Genomic DNA, 22369 nt, shown 5'->3' on the forward strand with positions numbered 1-22369 from the left:
CATAGATGTCAGAGAAGCGAAAAGGTGTGACTAGAATTGTCGACCTTGATCAGTAGTCACGACTGATGGTACACCAAATCGTGCAATCCAACAGGTGATGAATTGTCGAGCCACAGAGTCAGCAGAGATATCCTGAATGAGAAAAGCTTCAGGCCAACGAGTAAATCTGTCAATGCAGGTGAGTAGATATCGTTAACCGTCAGATGGTGGCAGAAGACTGACGATGTCTATATGGACATGGTCGAATCGTTCGGATGGCATCGCAATTTTTTCCAAAGGGCTATGTGTGTGCCGGGTAACTTTTGAACGTTGGCACATGATGCAGGAACGAGTCCAGTTAGCAATGTCCTTTAGCATGGATGGCCAAACAAATCTTTCTTGTATGAGCTCTTTGGAAGCCCGGATACCTGGGTGCGATAGGTTGTGAAAACAGTCAAAAACTTTTTTCCTGAACTCAAATGGTACATAAGGTCGCAGTCTGTTGTTGGGAGGTATCGCACAATAGTTGGATTTCCCGAGTAAGTTGTAATGAGTGGAATTTCGGCGAGCAGTTTGGGTCTTCACTCAGACGTTTTAGCTCCTCATAAGTGGCTTGCAAGTAAGCAATAAGTGTGAAATCCAGTGGTGCATTGGCATCGACGCCCTGAATACGTGAGAGAGTATCCGCGACGACATTGCTGGAACCTGATATATGCTGAATTGAGCTATATAATTTAAATGCCAAATTTGTCTCGGGGAAGCAGAATTTGATTTTGCTGTGAATGCATGAGTTAGAGGTCGGTGATCAGTAAATATAGTGAAGTGTTGACCTTCAAGATTATGTCTGAAATACTTAATAGCTGTATAAATAGCTAATAATTCTCTGTCATACGTGCTGTATTTTTGTTCTGTAGGGGACAGCTTATGTGAGAAAAATCCTAGCGGCTGGTAGTCATTAGAATGTCAAACGTTTAAGACAGCTCCGATGGAAATGTCAGAAGCGTCGACCATAACACTCAGCTTTTGGTTAGGAGAGTGATAGGAGAGAGTTGCAGCATTACTAAGGTCATGTTTACATTTTTCAAATGCCTGATTAAGTTCGTCGTTCCAAGGAACAGGGCGTTTATCATTTTTACGTGAGTCTTTTGAGAGTTCATTCAGTGAAGCTTGGGTCTCGGCTGCCTTTGGTAAGAAGCAGCGATAAAAGTTTATCATGGCTAAAAAACATCTGAGCTCGACAATAGTGGTAGGTTTTGGGAAGTCGGCAATTGCTTTTGTTTTCTCAGGCAGGGGTTTTACACCTGAGGCAGTAATGAGGCAACATAAAAATGAAACACATTTGTTAGGGTTTAATGTCAAACCATGTTTATTCAAAAGATCAAACACTTGACGAAGATGACGGCTGTGCGCTTCTTCGCTAGTTGATGCAATAAGGATGTCGTCAAAAGGGATAAAGGATGCAAATAAGGGATGCAAAAATCCAATCCAAATAAAACTTCATGTATAAAACGTTGGAAAGTTTGGCCTGAATTTCGTAAACCAAATGGCATAGCCAAAAATTCAAAAAGACCAAAAGGAGTTATGACGGCAGTTTTCGGAATGTCTGCAGGGTTAACAGGAATTTGATGATAGGCACATGCTAAATCAAGTGTTGAGAATATGTTCTTTCCTGAAAACATTTGAGTGCAATTCTGAATATGGGGTACGGGATAGCGATTCGGAATTGTAACGGCATTTAAGCGACGATAATCCCCGCACGGTCGCCATTAGCCTTACGAACCATGTGCAGGGGGCTTGCCAAAGGACTTTTTGAAGGCTGAATGATGCCTTTTGATAGGAGAAAATCAAACTCTTGACGTGCAGCTTGAAGTAATTCTGGAGATAATATTCTAGGTTTGGAGAAAATAGGAGGTCCTTTAGTTTCAATGTGATGGAAAATCGTTGACATTGGTGGCTTCTCAAAAGTTTGCAAAGGATTCGTCAAGCTAGGGTAATCGGCAAGAATTTTGTCGAATTTTGAGTTACCCATCAAAATATGAATGCTAGTACTGAGCGGGTTCACATTAGGAAGTCTACCGCAAGAATATAGTTTTGTTTGTCCATCAATTAAACGGTTGTTTTTAACGTCTATGAGTAAGTTGAACTTTGTGAGAAAGTCAACACCTATGATGGGTTGATTGACGTCTGCCAGGATAAAAGGCCAAGTAAATGAGCGACATAAGTTTAAATTGATGGTCAAAAGTTTGGTGCCATATGTTGCAATTTTAGTGCCGTTAGCGGCAAAGAGTTCCAATGCAGCTGGTATTTTGGCATGCTGACTGTAACTCTTGGGAATGACCTATAAATCGGCTCCAGTGTCAATTAAAAAAGTCAGCTTTGAGGATGAATCGGCTATAAGAATTCGATTGATGTGGCGGTCGCAACGTTGGCCGGCAAGCGATCGCCGATCTAGTTTTCCGACTGCCGGAAATTGCACGGAGAGACACATTTTCGTACCTTGGAACCAAAATTAGTATGGTAGAAACAGATGTTGTTGCACAGTTCTTTATACTGTCGATAGCGTCCACTAGATCTATTACGCCTACTGTTGCGTTTGGAATAGTCTCTTCGTTCACAGGAACGCTCACGGCTGTTTTTGAGGGCTAGCGAAAGTTCATTTACCTGCTTTGTCAACTCTGCAACTTGCTGTTCATTGGGAGAGGTAGATGCCGTAGCAGCACTATTTATGTGCAGGAGAGTTGTGAGATCTGTAATTTTATCAGCTATAACTGCTAGTTTTGGAAGATCATCACTTAAGGCAGCAAGAATACTTTGTGTATTTTGTGGGAGACGAGATATCCATAGGGATTTCAACATAGGTTCTCCAACGGTCTATCCAGCGAGGTTTCGCATACGGCAAAGTAATTGTGATGGGCGTTGATCACCAAGTTCTAGCCCTTAAAGAAGTGTACGTATCTTTGACTTCTCACTTTCAGAATGCAATTCAATTAAGCGTGTTTTTAGTGTATCATATTTGCCAGTCACAGGTAGGTGTAAAACGATATCACAAACGCTATTGAGAATATCAGACTCGATTGCAGATATCACATGATTGAATTTCGTGGAGTCATCAGTGATTCCGGCGATATCAAACTGGGCCTCTAGTTGTGCAAACCACAAAGTAGGGTTGACCTTCCAAAATGGGGGAGGTTTGACGGAAACACGTGAAATATTAAGATCGTCTGTGATGGGTTGTGGTGGAGCCATGATTCACAAAAACAAATATATATTGCCAATATGACACAAATAAATACACAATAATCAGTCACTAATAAGTTCACATACGACACTAGTGCAAAATAAATAAAGTTAATGTAAACATTAACGTGAGAGAAACACTTTTGCAGGTAAGCTATCTGAATATAAGCATAAGTAATACTAAGAATTTGCGTGGCTTACCTCCAAATTATGCGAGAAATATTTGCTCAGTCAGCAGCAGATTCAGCACAACACAATTCACTCATAGAAAAAATATTCCGAAAAAACTTATTTTATGATATGTAACCACATTGTACGATTTATATGGAGATAACTTCAAAGCACTTTGATGATTTGCATGAGACACATGATAATTCACAAGCACGTTGTTAAGCAGGCACAACTCTTTTTCACACTATATTGCTGATGACACGAAAATAATGATGGATTACGCTAGTAGTTTGCATGAACAGAAATAATTTTCACTTCATAGCACATTATAATCACAGAACTTGAGGATGCAAGCAGGTTACAGGAGGCACGTGTTCACTAACTTGACGAGTCACCATTTATGGCTGTTGTTGATGGATGCCAGTTTTGATTGCACGTTGAATGTTAACGAAATCTGACTCGGTAATATTAACATTTATATTTAATTCTAGGATGATATATATTTTAACATACATTCACTTATACACAATCACATTGCATGTAGTTACAAGAGAGAGCATTTTTCATTTCACAAGTCTGCATGAGTAAAAATCAAGAAAGTCATATTACAGCTACGATAACATCACGGAGAGAAAGAAGGTGAGTGCGTGCTTCACAGACGGCAGCCAGGAACCGAGTAACCAGTTCGAATTTTCCTCCAGAGAGGAAGTGGGAGAAAGCTGGTAGTGCCCTCTCTCGGGGCAGCGGACAAATAATAATAATAAAGAGTTCTCCACACTAGCTTGTCAAGAATTATTCAGGTTTACATAAAAACAAGATGTTATGTTTGTATTACAGTGTCATGCTTATCACTTATTAACATTAAATCCTACTATAACTGTTAACTAATCACCCCCCCATTCCCGAGTAAGAGGTTTTTAGAATATTGCAACTGAGTTTTCAGGTTAGTTACAAAATCATTTTCATATGTCAAGTATCCATATCTGGATGTCTGTTTTGTAAATTAATCACTTCATCATTTTGGAAAATGTTGGATAAATAAGATTGTAATGTATGTGATATAAATTTTCTTTTGACTTGAGTGAAAATCTCTTTTTTACAATATGAAATTAGTGAGGTTTCTCTGTTATGTCAACTTATCCAAGGATGAAAATACTGAGCTTCTATGGAATTGTTGAATATATAATAAATATTGGTTTGTTTGAACCATCTGTTTTAATACACATCATAAATTGATGTACGGTCAAAAGTCTAATCCGGACTCCTCAGGACTTCGATTCCGTATTATTGGTTTTTCCGGATTATAGATCATCAATTTAAATCTGGTAAGATGGCATGCAGAAATTATAAAATTAAAAAAATGGAACCGTAATTTATGAAATAAAGAGCAATTATGACCTAAAGAGTATCAAAATCTACAAAAAAAAAAAAAAAAAAAAAAAAAAAGCTTAATATTTATTTGTTTATTTTATTAAACATTTCTTTCAACGCGCGCATGCGTAAAGCCTACATTGCGCATAGTCGAAATTAGAAAATTGCAACCAGAAAACTATTTGATGTGTATTCGTGATATTTATAATGACTATGAATTTGATTTAAATCATATCAAAGACGAAGTACATCGAGATTAAATACTACATTTAGTAAGGAATTATAAGCAAAATAAAAACATCTGCCCTGAAGATAAGGATAGTGCTGACAGATGAACTTCCAGTACATTGCTCGCCGAGACGTCCCCCCTTCCCCCCGCAGAGCAGCATGAAATTGGTAAACAGATTTCGGAATTGTTAGAGAAACAAAGGATATGCCTTTATCCATTTTTTGCAGCAATTCAACTTTTTGTTTAATGAACATCGAAACATGCTTTCGCTTTGTAGATCCTTTGGCAGCTCCAGAATCGGAAATTCTTTTTGACATAATTGAAAGTTCAAGCTTACTTTTATAAAATTGCTCTAACAGTCTGCAAAAAATAATAAGCTGGATTCAATTCGAAAATTAAGGAACAACGCAATCTGCAACATTAACTGAAATAGATAATTAGATAATTTTAGCTTGGCTTAATACCGTCCGTTATACATTAAACGCGCATGCATAAATGTCATATGCGCTTGCGTAAAGGTCATATGCGCATGCGTAAACGCATTATGCATTACGCATGCGCAGAAAGTTTGTAGCTTTGAAGTCTAGATTATAGATCATTCCGGATTATGGATGCCCAGATTAAAGACTTTTGACTGTAATAATGAATTAAATGATGTAATAATGCATTATATTGTGTAAATAAATGAAATATTAATCATGATATAAATCTGTGCTTAATATATAACTGAAAATCTAATTATAATGACTGAGGAGATTTCTGTCATGTACATTAAATGTGAAAAAAATCTATCTGTATCAGTTCTAAAAGGTAAATGCCTTTTATATATGTTTTAGTTGTTGTGATGGAAGTATATCTGTCTTATTTAAATTATACAGTCCTAATTTAGAAGAGATAACTAATTCACATGTCAATTACAAAATTTTTAATCACTATCAGTTTTCTGAAATATTATATTTGATATTGTATTTTATAGATTTGACACTTACTGACATCCAGTATCTATTGCTACTTCTGCAGCTTAAGTATGTCCGCGGTATTTTAAAGAAAAAAACTGTTGATCAACAAAATTCTGCATCTTCAGAAGAAGTTACCAGGAGTAAAAGTTTATCTAACAATAACATCCCATTATCTACAGGCATTAATTTAGGAAATACAAGTGATAGATACGGCAAAAATAATCAAGATAAAGAAACTCAGATTGGCTCTAGTTTTGCGAAGGTTTATTTACAGGAAGAGGAAAGGGATAATAGCAAACAGTGTCCAATTAAAGAAAATGGGAACATTGTAAAGGTAGGTAATTTACTGGAATTAATTCATTATTTGTAAAGTTTTTGCATGCAACAATTCTTTTTTTTTTTTTTTTTTTTTTTTTTTTTTTTTTTTTTTTTTAATTCTCATAGAAGTGGCTTAAATTTATTCAAAAATCAATCTTAGATTAATGCTTTATAGAAAAACTTCAGATTCTGAAAGAAGCAGCAAAGAGTCCTTCTTCAACAGTAAAAGTACCTTGCTCTGTAAACCTGAAATATGTTATTTGAATAAGCAAAAGTAAAGAAATATTTAAAAGCAATGAGAAGCAACAAATATAGTCTCATCTGATGAATAAAATAGAAATCAAACACTTCAAAACTATAAGAAAAAGGATTTTAAAAGCAGTTGAAAAATTTGAATTGGAATTAGTATCATTAATTAAAGTTAATGGATTTTGGTAAATGTGAAAGGCTCTAAGAAATTAATGAGATGTTTTTCAGTTCCCTTATGTAAGGTCAGGTGAAAAAAGCACACAGGGGGAAGGAAAAAAAAAATGCACAGTTAGCTCCTGTGAAAAATACCTGTATGGATAAAACTCCTTCACAGTAAAAGCCAACATGGATAAGAGGGCAGATGCTTCTGCGAAAACTTTGAAAATATAACGCTGATTTTTGTTGTTTGACTTATGAATTAGTATTTATTCGGCGTGTTATTGTGTCTTAATTATTCACAATGTTATCAAATAATTAATTCTTAATAAAGCATTACGTGTGTTATTTCACTTGTCTGATACAGTCAAAAGTCGTTAATTCGGACACCCATAATCCGGAATGATCTATAATCCAGACCTCAAAGATTGCGTTGTTCCTTAATTTTCGAATTGGATCCGGCTTACTATTTTTTGCAGACTGTTAGAGCAATTTTATAAAAGTAAGCTTGAACTTTCGATTATGTCAAACAGAATTTCCAGTATATATTTACTAATATCTAAAGGATCTACAAAGCGAAAGTATGTTTCGAAATCTGAAATCTGTTTATCATTTTCATGCCGCGGCGCGCAATGAATTGGAAGTTGATCTGTTAGCACTATCCTTATCTTCAGGGCAGATGTTTTTATTTTATTTGGCTTATAATTCCTTACTAAATGTAGTATGTCATCTCGATGTACTCCGTCTTTGATATGATTTAAATGAAGTTCCTCGTCATTATAATTCGCTTCCGATAGTGAAGAAAGTGACCCAGAGGTTATTGAAAACGAAAAAATTTCGATTGACAAATTAGTCGGTATTCTCAACAGAGCAATTATAGGACTTGAACAGCGGAACTAACTAACTAAACAAGAAATTATGTCTGTTTAATAGAATTAAAGAGAAAGTATTATCACATGAAAGGAAGCAACTTAAACAACTTACATTGAAAGAAATGTTTAATAAAGTAAACAAATAAATATTAAGCTTTTTCTTTTTGTAAATTTTCAACCCTTTAGATCATAATTGTTCTTTATTTCATAAATTACGGTTTCATATTTTTAATTTTGTAATTTCTGCATGCCATCTTACCAGATTTAAACTGATGATCTATAATCCGGAATCGCTGAAGTCCCGACGAGTCCGGATCAACAACTTTTGACTGTAATAGCATTGTATCAAGTCCAGAAATTTTATTGTTGCCAAGAAGCAAGGCATTAAATTAATTTAGTAAGCCATATTCTTATTCTTGTCAATATAGAATGTATTTACAGTTTTAATGGTAATATATGGAGTATCTGAGTCAAACTCATTTTTGATGTCTCAGAACTATATTTGGGCTATGGGTTGAAGATAAACTTCTCCAGAATCTTCTTGAAGATATTTTTCGAAGATAGCAACGTGATAATTGAAAAGTATATTTAGAAATATTCTATAAGTGTGTTAGCAATGCGAGCTGCTCTGCTTTCTAATTAAGTGGTCAACTATATATAATGTTCAATTGGTAACTTTATACATTTTGCTTTTCCACTTTAATTTCTTTCCTCTTTTCTAATGCATGAATATCATTGTGAAGTTTTTCAAAGCGAGTTTTAGCATCATGCAGTCCTAAGATATCAACACCCATGGGCTACTGACAATAATGCACCTCTCTTTCATACAAAATACATGAGAGGAGTAATGGGAGTGGGGTGACCAGCAAAGTTTTATAAAACTTTCAGAACTAGAAAAAAGTAAATTTATTGCTTATACACAAAATAAGTATATAAAATTCATACCCCCCCCCAAAAAAAGCCTACATGAACATTAAGCAAACTATGTAACGGCTCATTTCAAATTTTGCTTATGTATGTTGTCCCAGAAGAAAAGAAAGAAAATCCAAGATAAATTAGATTTAAAGTTTGAGCATAAAAATTACTACAGTCAAAAGTCGTTAATTCGGACACCCATAATCCGGACCTCAAAGCTAAAAACTTTCTGCGCATGCACCGCGTTGACACATGTGCATAGGCGTTTACGCGTGCGTGCAAGACCTTTACGACTGCGCATTTGCGTGTGCGCAAGCGCAGAATACGTTTTCGCGTGCACGTTTTGTGTATAACGGAAGGTATAAGCTAAATTATCTAATTATCTATTTCAGTTAATGTTGATGATTGTGTTGTACCTTAATCTTCGAATTGGATCGGGCTTATTATTTTTTGCAGACTGTGAGAGCAATTTTATAAAAGTAAACTTGAACTTTCGATTATGTCAAATAGAATTTCCAATGCTGGAGCTCCCAAAGGATATACAAAACGAAAGTATGTTTAGATGTCCATCAAGCAAAAAGGGGAATTGCTGCAAAAAATGGATAAAGACATGAAGAAGGTAACAGAGAGGTTAGTGAAAACGAAAAAATTTCGATTGACAAGTTAGTCGGTATTCTCGGCACAGGAATTACGGGACTTGAACAGCGGAACTTTGTAACTGAACAAGAAATTATGTCTGTTTATAGAATTAAAGAGAAAGTATTATCACATAAAACAAAGCAACTTAAACAACTTACATTGAAAGAAATGTTTAATAAAGTAAAGAAATAAATATTAAGCATTTTTTTTTTTTTTTTTTGTAAATTTTGATACCCTTTAGATCATAATTGTTCTTTATTTCATAAATTACGGTTTCATATTTTTAATTTTAGAATTTCTGCATGCCATCTTACGAGATTTAAACTGATGATCTATAATCCAGAAAAATCGATAATCCGGAATCGCCGAAGTCCCGACGTGTCCGGATCAACGACTTTTGACTGTATAAATATATTTCTACAATTTTAAAATTTAAAAAAAAAAAAAAAATCAACTGAGATTTTTTATATAGAGTACAAACTCTTTAATATGGACTTGTCGGGACTTCGGCGATTCCGGATTATAGATCATCAATTAAATCTGGTAAAGTTTGTAGCTTTGAGGTCCGGATTAACGACTTCGTACTGTATAAATCTTTAAAAATACAATCGTAGGCAAAAATACCTGTCCCTTTCAGTTTTATGTTATTCAATCTCTTTGTTTTGTAACCTAATTCATTTTTTTAAATAAAGAAGTTTAATTATTTTAAATATGAATTTATTAGTGTGTTATATTTATAATAAAAATTAATTACAGAAGTTTTTTTTTTCTTTAGCAAATCAATTAAAAAATTTTGTCTTCCACTTCTTGCCAAGTTTGTTACCTGGAGATTATTTTACCCACAATTAATTTGTAAATCTGCCTAAAAGGGGCAGTACATATTCAGTGGCATAAATAAACTGGTCATGCTAAGATTGACTACTTTGAATATGTACTGCCTCCTAAAGGCAGATTTACAAACTAATTGAGGGTAAAATAATCTCAAGGTAATGGACTTGACAAGATGTGGAAGACAAATTAATTTTATTGATTTGCTAAGTTTATGTGTAAAAATTTTCAATTGATTTTTTTATATTTTAAATTGTAGAAATATATTTTTAGTCATCTTTATGCAATGTATTGCTAAAATTAAACTTGAAATATTAATTTATCTTGAATTTTCTTTCTTTTCTTCTGGGACAGCATATGTAAGCAAAATTTGAAAATGGGCCATAAACAAAAAAATATATATTATAACTGATCTTATGTACTATATTGTATATAGCAGATATACGTCAGTCAAATACGAAAGTATTAAAATTTCATGTAAAAAACCTGAATTTTATAAATAACCTGAAAATAAAACGAATCATTATTTGTTTGAATAATTTTTAAAATTTTAATTCTGCTAAATTATCCAAAAGACTTCTTCATTTGGGAAATTGGATTTGCGTGAAGCTTTCCACATTTACCAAAATCTGTCAGTTTTAATTAAATATTAATTATAATTTCCTCAAAAAGCTTTTAAAAGAATTATCTCATAGTTTTTTATCCCTTTGATTTCTTCTTTCTTGTTAGATGGCACATGCTTATTGCTACTATTTTTTATTATTTAATTTATTTTAATTCAGCTATTCAGATATTTGCAACTCATATTATATTTTTATTGCTTAGCGCCAAACATTCTATGCACAAGTCCGATGAAAAAGGAAGAAAAATTTATTATTATCACAACAAATATGCTTAAATTTCATAAAATATTCGTGCAGTAGTACAATATCTCACGGTAGTTATCTTTTAACTACTCAAACATTCAATAGAACTTAATTCAAAACAGCTAAAGAAAGCTAATCCGCGAATTCGCTACAGTCAACAAGAGCAGTTTTCTAAACAACAACAAACTGAAAGGTTTTCCTCCTTTTATAAGATTTTAAAATCGCGCGCGAGAATTTTCTAGTACTTTCTCGAAATAAAAAAGAGATATTTATTAAATGTTAAATGCACACACTCTTGTATTTTCAATTTTCCAGCTTAGCTTTCTTTTAATATTCGTCACGCGCTGCATTGCGCAGGAAATAAAACCATTTACTTTATAACTGAACTAACATTAGCTTTTTAAATACCAAATTCATAACACTGACCCTTTCCCAAGGACTGCACGTCCCGGGCAGTGCAATCCCTGGACAGGAAGCGAAACTTACAACTAAAGGTATAAATGCAATAATAAGCATTTTATTACAATAACAAAAAAACATGAACAATAAATGCAATCAAATACTAAATACAAATCAAATACTAAATACAAATCAAATACAAAATACAAATCAAATACTAAATACACATTTAGAAACAAAAAGGGACCATGGTCTTACACTATTTACAATTATTTACACTACGTACTATAGCTATAGTAATGAGCTAACCTGTCGTAATGAACGACTTTAGGTTTAGAGTTCGAAGAATTACGAATCCGAACCACGACGTCATTCAGCCTGTTTAGGACTATGTACGGACAATCCCAAGGTGACTGTAATTTCAGACAAAGTCCTTTCCGTCGAGTCGGATTCCACAACCACACCTTGTCTCCTTCGTGGAATTGATGTTCAGTAGCTCTTGTGTCGTATCGGGTCTTCATCTTCTCTGTCGCCAAGTTGACTCGCTCTCGTGCTAAGTTGTGCATCACTTCAACCCGGGCCTGGAGATCTTGAATATATTCCTCAAACGATGAAGGAGCATCCGGAGGGTGACCAAACAAGAGATCACAAGGCAGACGAAGGTCACGACCGAAGAGCATCTGTGATGGGGAATAGCCGGTAGTCTCGTTGACAGCACTGTGGTAAGCCAGTAAAAACAGTGATAATTTCTCGCCCCTGTCCTGCTGGTTTCTGGAAACCACTAATGAGAGGTTATTAAGGATGGTTCGATTGAACCTCTCTACCATGCCGTCCGACTGGGGATGTAATGGCGTCGTTTGGGTTTTGTCAATGCCAAGTAGTTTGTAGAGTTCTTTGATTGCTGCTGACGTAAAATTCCTTCCCTGATTGGAATGTAACTGTAAGGCACTCCAAACCTGAAATCCAGTGCTGTACCATCACTTCAGCTATTGTGTATTGTGACTGCCTCTTGATCAGGAATAGGGTACGCTTCAGGCCACTTGGTGAAGTAATCAATGACAACGAGTATGTATTTGTTGCCATCAGCGGTTCGTGGCAGAGGTCCCAAAATGTCAAAGGCGGTACGTTCAAAATGCTCCCTTACATTGTAACGTTGCAGCTTCCCTCGGCTGCGTGTCTTCGGTCCTTTCCGACCTGCACAGGCATCGCAAGATCGGCACCACTTTTGCACGTCATCCTTTGCATTATTCCAGTAAAAGTGCTCACGAACTCTCTGCAAGGTCTTCATTATTCAAAAGTGACCTCCTGTAGGGCTGTTATGTAGTTCTTTAAGGACATCAGGAATCCGGTATCTTGGAAGTATCAGTTGCCATCGGAACGTCTTCCCATCATCCGATTTGAACTTCCGGTATAAGGGGCCGTTTCGAATGTGAAGTGAATCCCAGAGTGCCCAGTATTGTTTTGTTGTAAGACTACAGATAGAAATGTCCTGCCAGGTAGGTTTTCTATTTGATGACTCCATTAAATTAATTATGGGTTTAATGTCGCGGTCTTCCAGCTGGTCTTTCCTGATTTCATCATCACTCCACGGGTCTCTATCAGCCGATATTGATGTTATAATTTGTCTTGTGACCGGAGTCAGCAGCTCGTATTTTGCTTCCACCCTGGAACATTATCGGCAGCATTCTGGACAAGGTCTTCTAGACAGGGCGTCGGCGTGCCCGTGTGATGATCCCTTACTATGACGGATAGTGATGTCATATTCTTGGAGTCTCTGTATCCACCTGGCTATTTGACCCTCAGGATTCTTGAAATTTAAAAGCCAGGCCAATGAGGCATGGTCCGTGCGGAGGAGAAATTTTCTGTCGTATAGATAGTGATGAAAATGCTCTACGGCTTTAACCATGGCGAGCAACTCTTTCCTAGTGACACAGTAATTCCTCTCCGGTTTAGACAGGCACTTGCTCCAGTAAGCTACTACATGTTCTTGGCCATCTATTTCTTGGGACAAAACAGCACCGACACTTTCATTGCTCACGTCTGTGTCGAGAATAAATGGTCTGTCGAGCTGAGGATACGTCAGGATTGGAGCAGATGTTAAAGCTTCCTTTAAGTTGTTAAATGCATCCTCACATTCTTTTGCCCACAAGAACCTTTGCTTGCTCTATGTCAGCTTGTGAAGGGGTCTTGTAATGGAAGAAATGTCCTTAAAGAATCTCCTAGAGTAGGTGCAAAACCCTAGGAAGCTTCTCAGCTGATGGACATTTTCGGGACGTTTCCAGGATTTAACGGCTGACACCTTTTCAGGATCTGTGCACACACCTTCTGCAGAGATAACATGTCCCAAGTAAGTCACTTCCTTTCGGAATAATTTGCATTTAGTGGAACTCAGCTTAAGATTGGCTTCTTTCAGTTTCTGAAGCACCTTTCTAAGATTTTTCTAGATGTTCTTCAAAACTCTTTCAGACGATGATGATGCTGTCCAGGTATATCAGACAGCTTCGTAGAAAAGACCTTTCAAAACAGTCTCCATGAGGCGTTCGAATGTTGCCGGCGCATTACGCAGTCCAAACGGCATCACCTAGAATTGCCAAAGCCCTTGCCCTGTAGTAAATGCCGTCTTTTCTCAGTCATCAGGATGTATTTCTACCTGCCAATACCCACTCTTTAAATCAAGTGTTGAGAACCACTTGCTTCCAGAAAGAGTGTCTAGAATGTCATCAATTCTAATGAAGAGGGTAACTGTCTTTCTTCTTAACCTCATTCGACCGGCAATAGTCGACGCAAAATCTTGTTGAGCCATCTTTCTTTCTGACGAGAACGATGGGAGATGCCCATGGACTCGCTGAAGGCTCGATGACATCGCCTTCTTCCATATCTTTTAACACTGTTCGCACCTCTTCCTGTTTAGCAAACAGTAGACGTCTTGGGTGTTGCTTGATCGGGGGATGATCGCCGGTATCTATTCTATGTTGTATCAAACTAGTTCGACCCACGTCAGAAGACGAGCGGGAGAAAACAACTTGAAGATCTTTAATGACGCAATCGGCAGCATTTCTCTTTTTATCGTTTATTCGTGTATTCTGCAATAACTCCGATGTAATGCTCTTGGAGGACACAGATTCTGGAATGTTACTCTTTCTTTCAATGCTGGTTACTGGAGTACATGTTGCAACCACTTCACCTTTCTTAATAACTCTCGGCTTCTCAGTTACATTGGTGACTCTCACCGGGATAACCGTTCTGGATAGGTCGACGGGTGTTGAGGCTACTAGTACTCCTTTTGGGCTATTACAGTTATTGGGATATTCTATGATGCCGTAGCGGAAATTTCTATTTTCGGCCATGGATCCAGGAAGTAAGAACTTGGTTTTTGTGGATATTGTGATATCATCTTGAGCTATAATTTTGTGGATAGATTTTACTCCATTATTAATTCTGAATAGGGCTATGTCCTCAGATGTAAAATGCAATTCGTTATTTTTAAAGTCCAAGGGAAAATTGTATTTCCTTAGAAAGTCTAATCCGAGTATGCAAGAATCAGTGATCTCTGTTACATATGCTGTGTGATGGTAAGCGGCACTTCCAAACGTGATGTTAACGTTTACTTTTCCATCGATGTTGATTTTCTCACCGGACACAGTCTGGAGGGTAACGCAGGGCGGCGTCCAGATAAGTTTGTTCCCCACTTGTTGAGCCAAATCTTTTCGGATGATGGTAAAGTTGGCTCCTGTATCTATCGTCATATTGCAGGGAACTCCATTAATATGTCCTATTATGAAAAGTCCATTACTGCTGCCTCTCACTGCAGAAATCTGAAACGCTTTAAACTGGGGCTTTTCATTATATGGCAACCTCCACCCAGCGAGATGGCCACTAATTAGTTTCTCTGCTGTTTGTTAGGAGCGGTCTTAACATCCGTACCCTGGCGTGTTCTGCAGTTTCGTCGTATGTGTCCTTCAGCACCGCAGTTCCAGCACTTAACAGTCGGTTTCTTCTCACCAATATTCCATCTCAAGGCATTCAGTTGTCTAGTTAAATCATCTGGACAAGCGGTGAATTGATCCCCTGGCTCCTGGACTTGAGCAGCTTTGACTGGGTGGCAGCCTCGACGAGTGGCTTGCTGGGCTGCCTCGAATTTCATGGCGTACACTAAAGCGCTTTTCAAATCTTTAACATCCGCCATTCGCAGTGCTTTCTGTCTTTCAGGGTCCCGGATGCCATCGATGAAATATTGCAGCGACAGGATTTCCCTCGTTTCTCTCGGGAACTCCGTAAAGGCGAGGTGGGACAGCCTTTCAACATCTATGGCGAGTTCCTGGAGTGATTCGTATGGGCTTCTGTTGACAGGATTTTAATTGAAGCCTGCTGTAGTCTTTTAAACATTTCTTGCCAAAGCGCAACTCCAATGCGCCGGATAGAGTTTCGAAGTCAAGTCTTTGGTTTTCGGTAAGTGTCTGCAATATATCCGCTGCGTCTGCTCTCAGCGAAGAGGCGAGATGACAGGCCTTAGTTTGGGAATCCCATCCATTCGCATCCGCCACTATAGAAAAGTGTGTTTTATACACTTGCCAGGAGGTCTTCCCATCATAAGTGGATAACTTCAGAGAGGGACGAGCAGACATGGGTAAAAATTTAAAACCATCATTATTGTTCCCTGCCGTCGCTACAAATTTCTTTAAAATATCCACTTCTTTGGCTACTGCAGAAACCCTATCATCAATTTGTTGTTCGATTTGGTGTTGTACGGCACAAACACTTCCTTCAATTCGTTCCTCCACAGCAGAAACTCTCCCTTCTATATGTTCTTTTACAGAAGAAACTCTTTCTTCTATTTCATCTTTCACCGAAGAAACTCTTTCTTCAATTTGATCTTTTACGGAAGAAACTTTTTCTTCAATTTGTTCAACTTTATTTTCAACTGTGTCAATTCTGCCTTCCATAGCTTCAAATTTATTTTCTATTATGCAGGTAATTTCTCTTTTCATTTCTTCTTGACCTGCTTCAATCTTTTCTTGACCAGCTTGAATGGCTTTCATTTCGTCCTTAACGGATTCCTGGCCCAAATTCATCTCCTCTTTAACGGAATGCATCTCCTCTTTAACAGAATCTTTCATCTGTTCTTTAAATGATGCTTGGCCAGCTTCCATCTTTTCTTGGAAGGCAGCAAAAGCAGTAATCAGCTGCCTCAAATGTTCCTACATCGCTCTAGTAATTGGCATTCAAAAACCCCACTCCTGACACCAAAAATTGTTGCGTGTGTACGGGTTCGTTACGAAATGAATGCACAAGTCTGATGAAAAATGAACAAAATTTTATTATTATCATAATAAAAATGCTTAAATTTCCTAAAATATTCGTGCAGTATTACAATATCTCACAGTAGTTTCCTTTTAACTACTCAAACGTGCAATAGAACTTAATTCAAAGCAGCTAAAGAAAGCTAATCCGTGAATTCGCTACAGTCAACAAGAGCAGTTTTCTAAACAACAAACTAAGTAACTACAATGAACTGAGAGGTTTCCTCCTTTTATAAGATTTTAAAATCGCACACGAGAATTTTCTAGTACTTTCTCGAAATAAAAAAGAGATATTTATTAAATGCACGTGCTCTTGTATTTTCAATTTTCCAGCTTAGCTTTCTTTAAATATTTGTAACGTGCTGCACTGCGCGGGAAATAAAACCATTTAATTTATAACTGAACTAACATTAGCTTTTTAAATACCAAATTCGTAACACTATATTGACAAATGTCAAACTGTGTTAACAAAGGGGTACAAATGATATGTTTCATATTTTGAGCATGTTAATAAAATGTCTTCTTTTATTTTGATGGGAATAAATATTTGTCTGATTAGCAAAAAGGGAATGCACCTCAGATTAATAAACAGAAGACAAAAGTAACATCATAAATGTTAATTATTAATTAATTATTTTTTAGCTCCAAATCTATAGAACTAGTAGAATATTCAGATTTTTATTTTTATTTTTATTTTTATTTTTATTTTATCCATAAATTTGTAAAGAGTTCTTGATTTTCTTTTTCTCTTAGCTTGTAGTACTCTATGTTCTTGATAAATCCCATCATCTTTTTGAATAAATTTTAAGTGAACATATTATAACTTATGGTAAATCATTGATTATAGCAATATGTTCATCTTTGTTTTTATCTTTATCATTTATTCCATTTACTCACAGATACAGCAGCAAGATCAACACATCTTATTGTATCTTAGTAAGAACTTTCTCTGAAGTTAAACATTTTCCTTTTGGCATATTTAATTTATAGGGCAAAATATTTTTCAACAGAAGGGCAAAATCTTCTAATGGGCTAATGTTAATTTAAAAATATGCAAATTGTATAACTGTAAAATATCCACTAACTTGTTGTTCTCAAACTGATGGCCTCCAAAGCAATTTTATGTGGCTTGCAAAGACATATCAATTATGCATTTGTTACAAAGATTTCAAGATTTTAATTATTTGAGGTCTGAGTTTATTTTAGTTTCATTTGCCTTAAAAATGAACACGATTAAAGTGCCAGGATACCTATAAATGGAACTAACTAATTTACAGTATGATATATAAATCACACTGTAAGTTAGTTAATGAACAGACAGATTTTATTAACTTTTATTTGTAATTTTAAAAAAATAAATAAGCCCAGTTTTTGCACCTAAGAACAATTGTTTTGTTTGGATATACATTTATATGTGAACAATTTTTTTTTCACTCTTGAAAATTATTAAGAACCCTGTTCGCTGATGAGCATCTTCAATCCATAATGAAGATAATTTCTAGTAATTTCTCACCAAGGCTACAAACTTTATTAGAATCGAAAGGACATCAAGTCTTAAGCTATAGTAAGAAATTAAAAAAATTTATCGTTATTTACATACAAACATATGTGTTTTTATTCATGTGTCGAACAAAAATTTAGTGAATAGGAGACTATGTTGTGATTATTTATTCTGAAATTTGTCTCACTTGGTAAATTTTCTTCAAAAACTTAGTTTTCATAATTTGCTTATTTTAGTTTAAATTTAAGTAAGTTATTTAATTATTAATTAAAGGAGCTTGGATTATTTGAAATTAATATCAGTCTAAGAATTTAATATTTAGCTATCACAATATATTTGAATTAATAAATGCAACCAACAAAAAATGTCTTGCTTGTACCAAACTTCAGATTTCAGATAGAAAATAAATATAAATTTGAATTTTTCCATTTATGATGTTATTATTGTTTATGTATGTTTAGATAAATATTTAGTAAGCAAGATTTAAAATGTATTTAAAATATTTTTTGTTTTATTAAAAAAAGGGTAGCCTGTCAACTGTTTTTATGTTGTGCATTCATCCCACATGCCATTTGAATCTGAGACTACTGCACTAACTTATCTTTATTCTTTTATTTTTTACCATATTTTTAAAAAATTACATTAATACAAATATTAGAATAATGAACACTAAATGGATTTTCAGTTATGCTTTTAAAATAGTTATGTACTTTTGGAAATTTGAGAATAATATTGCTATAAATGTTATAATCTTTCATATTTAAAATTTATTTTTAATATATTTTTCATAGTTGTGTTTTATTTATAAATTTCATATTCTTTTCGCCCATACTGTTTCTTATTAATATGAAAAATGTACCCAGCTTGAATTTTAAAATTTTATTTGAATTCTCCCCTTTACTTCCCCCCCCCCCTTTTTTTTTTTTTTTTTTTTTTTTTTTACATTTTTTTTAAGGTTGCTGCTGCAGTTCAGACATTTGATGAAACAGATAATACTGCCGATTTCAAATCTGAAAGTTCAAAACCTGTGCCTACAAATTTTAAGTCGACTCATCCACATTACTTTCTAAAACTTTCTGATGTGCCGTTCATTATTGGAGCTGTAAGTATTATGCAGTAATGTAAGTTGGTAAACACAGCGTAATAATGGTATTCTCCATTTTAATGTATTATTATGATGCATTTCAAAACTTTGTATTATATTTTTCCTTTTATGGAGCAAGATGAAATTCTCTCCATCTAAAAAAAAATCCTAAAACCCTGTACAGTCAAAAGTCTTTAATCCGGACGTTCATAATCCAGAGTGATCAATAATCCGGACCTCAAAGCTACAAACTTTCTGTGCCTGCGTAAATGCATAATGCATTTATGCATGTGCATATGTGTTTACACATGCGCATAATATGTTTACGCATGTGCATATGCTTTTATGCATGCGCATGTAATGTATAACGGATGGTATAAGCTAAGCTAAAATTATCTAATTATCTATTTCAGTTAATGTTGCATATTGCGTTGTTCCTTAATCTTCTAACTGGATCCAGCTTATTATGTTTTTCAGACTGTTAGAGCAATTTTATAAAAGTAAGCTTGAACTTTTGATTATGTCAAAAAGAATTTCTGATTCTGGAGCTGCCAAAGGATCTACAAAGCGAAAGCATGTTTCAATGTCCATCAAACAAAAAGTGGAATTGCTGCAAAAAATGGATAAAAACATATCCTTTGTTTCTCTAACCATTCCGAAATCTGTTTATTAATTTCAAAATAAAATTCCTCGTCATTATAAATATCACGACTACACATCAAATAGTTTTCTGGTTGCAATTTTCTAATTTCGACTATGTGTAATGTGCGCGTTAAAAGAAATGTTTAATAAAGTAAACAAATAAATATTAAGCTTTTTTTTTTTGTAAATTTTGATACCCTTTGGATCATAATTGCTCTTTATTTCATAAATTATGGTTTCATATTTTTAATTTTATGATTTCTGCATGCCATTTTACCAGATTTAAACTGATGATCTATAATCCGGAAAAACGGATAATCCGGAATCGCCGAAGTCCCGATGAGTCTGGATTAAAGACTTTTGACTGTATATATTTTTTTATTAAAATATAAAAATATTACATAAAAACATGGTCTTCATTTCATTTGCTTCAATTTTCAAAGTATTATAGCCTTTTATTTTTCACTTCATCTTATGTTTATGTGAATAATTTTAAAATTAGAATGATCAGTCCATAAATAGTAACAATTAAGATTTGTATCAACTGGATATCATTTTCTATTTATTATTTCTTGTACACAAAATATAATTTATTTGTTTAAATTTTATGTTTCGTATTCACAATATTAGCATTTAGTTTTAAATTAATAAATCAAGATTTCTCAATATATATAAAAGATAAAAAAAATATGAGCTCAAAATTACTAATTTTAATTTCATATGTTTTAGAAGTCTTGAATTTGAACTTTGTCTAAGTGAAGGATATGATATTATTTACTGCTGGGTACCCAGATATGTTGCAATAAAAGAGAACGAACTTGCAGATATTGCAGCAAAGAAAGTATCCAGTAAAGCTGTTGTGTTTTCAGATATAAGGTCGTATATTAAATTGAAAATTTTAAATAAATAGCAGTTACTCTGGGACATTCAGCTTAATAACAAGCTAAGAAGTGTGAAACCGAGAATCAAAGTTTGGGAGAGTTAAAGTCATAGGGAGGAAGTTTTGATAACTCGTTTAAGAATCCGTCATACCCAAATCGCTCATAAGTACCTCCTAACATTGCAGAGTGAGCCATTGTGTCTTAACTGTCACAACATTTTGTCCATATGTAATTTTTTATTGTATTGTCTGTTTTTTAACAGTCTTCAACTGAAGCATTTTATTATGTGTGACTTGCCTCTTCATCATATAATCGGAAAAGAGATTAATATTAATTTATTTGAATACCCAAAAGAAATAGGTCTTTATAATTTTATTTAAGTTTTATCTTTCTATTTTAATGATGTGTATTTTAACGTCTCATGTTTTCAGATAAAGAGATTCTGGGACTATCTAGTGGTTTTGTTGATTCTTCAAAAGAATTTCAGTTATCTACTATGTCACACAGTCAAGCTATGTGCTGACACTATCTCTACCACTCCAGCCATAATTATTGGTGAATTATTCTACTAAATTCTGTCATTGTGTCAATTCATTATTACATATATATAATAAATTAAAGCAGATTATAGGCAATTTATAATAATTTTGAAAGTAAAAGATATTAAATATTTAATAACCAAAATTTTAAGACTTGAAATATACTGTGAAGTAGGGATGTCAACAGCCTTTGGCTAAGAGTGACATTTTTTAAACTAAAAAAAATTTAATTAGACAGTATTAAAAAACAATTAATTGATGCAGTTTTAAGATCCATCTCTCGCTGAAATTCATCTGGAGGTGATCAGCTAGAACAGACATCCAAACTAGCATCTAGTACTCAAAAATATGTTTCTGTTTCACCTCTAGTTATCAAGTGCTTTGTAATTAAAAAATCAGTTTTAAATTAGTTCATGCATGTTTTGATAAATTAAGGAGACTACCTCTATGTATTTTAGATACCAACAAATGTAAAAATGGTGCAAATTTCGTAGAAGGTACTTTGTAGTATAATCTACTTAAACTAATTTAAAATGCGATAATAAAATATTGAAAAAATTAATCACAATTTATCTACAATGATTAATAACATCATAATAAAATAAAATGCCAATACTTCTTTAATTACGAGAACATATATATATATAAATCAGTGGCCTAAGAAAAAGTAATGCGTGCTTGTCAAGTCAAGGTGAAAAGAATCTTTATGTGGCAATATCAAGTTTAAGGATGGTTACCGGGAAGAATGTACAGAAGGGTTACTGTTTTCTAGTAAATTTTTTTTAAACTTTAAAAACAAAATCAAAATCTGGCAAAAGCATGGAAAAATGAAAAAGATAATGTAAAATAGTAATAAATTCTTCATGCAAACTGGCTATGATGCTACTGTTGAAATGAAAAGGGCCTTATTAGAAAAAGAACAGAAATTGCCATATAATGATCTTATAATTTTTGCAAATTATGTGTTATATACATAAATTTTTTTACAAGCTAGAGATACTATTTAGCACGCATTGGCCTTTACCCTCATTGCAGTTTAGAATATGCCAATAGAAAAAAAAAAGAATAGGCATATATGTAGCTGTAATAACAATGGCTATCAAATTCCTGCCTATTTAAAATCAAACTCTAATTTAATTCTAAATTTTTAGATTGCAGTATTATTAAAACTTTGATCATTTATTGAATTAAAAACAGAATTGGACAATTTTGCTTTTATATAAATTGGTAGTAT

The 22369-nt window shown here is 34.4% G+C and overlaps 1 protein-coding gene across 3 annotated transcripts in view; it reads left to right on the forward strand.

Annotated features, from left to right (window-relative positions):
- LOC118201343 (uncharacterized) overlaps positions 1-22369 on the forward strand; it is a 47616-nt gene that overhangs the window by 12278 nt on the left and 12969 nt on the right. For 2 of the 3 annotated variants that reach the window (XM_035373436.2, XM_035373437.2), the window contains exons 3-4: positions 5964-6280; positions 18945-19091. In XM_035373436.2, the coding sequence (XP_035229327.1) occupies positions 5964-6280; positions 18945-19091 (464 nt within the window). The remainder of the gene's footprint in view (positions 1-5963; positions 6281-18944; positions 19092-22369) is intronic. The other variant, XM_085820623.1, reaches the window with a different exon arrangement.

This window comes from Stegodyphus dumicola, chromosome 7 (genome assembly GCF_044657685.1).
Source record: "Stegodyphus dumicola isolate Sdum_Otavi_A_Nest chromosome 7, ASM4465768v1".
NCBI lineage: Eukaryota > Metazoa > Arthropoda > Arachnida > Araneae > Eresidae > Stegodyphus > Stegodyphus dumicola.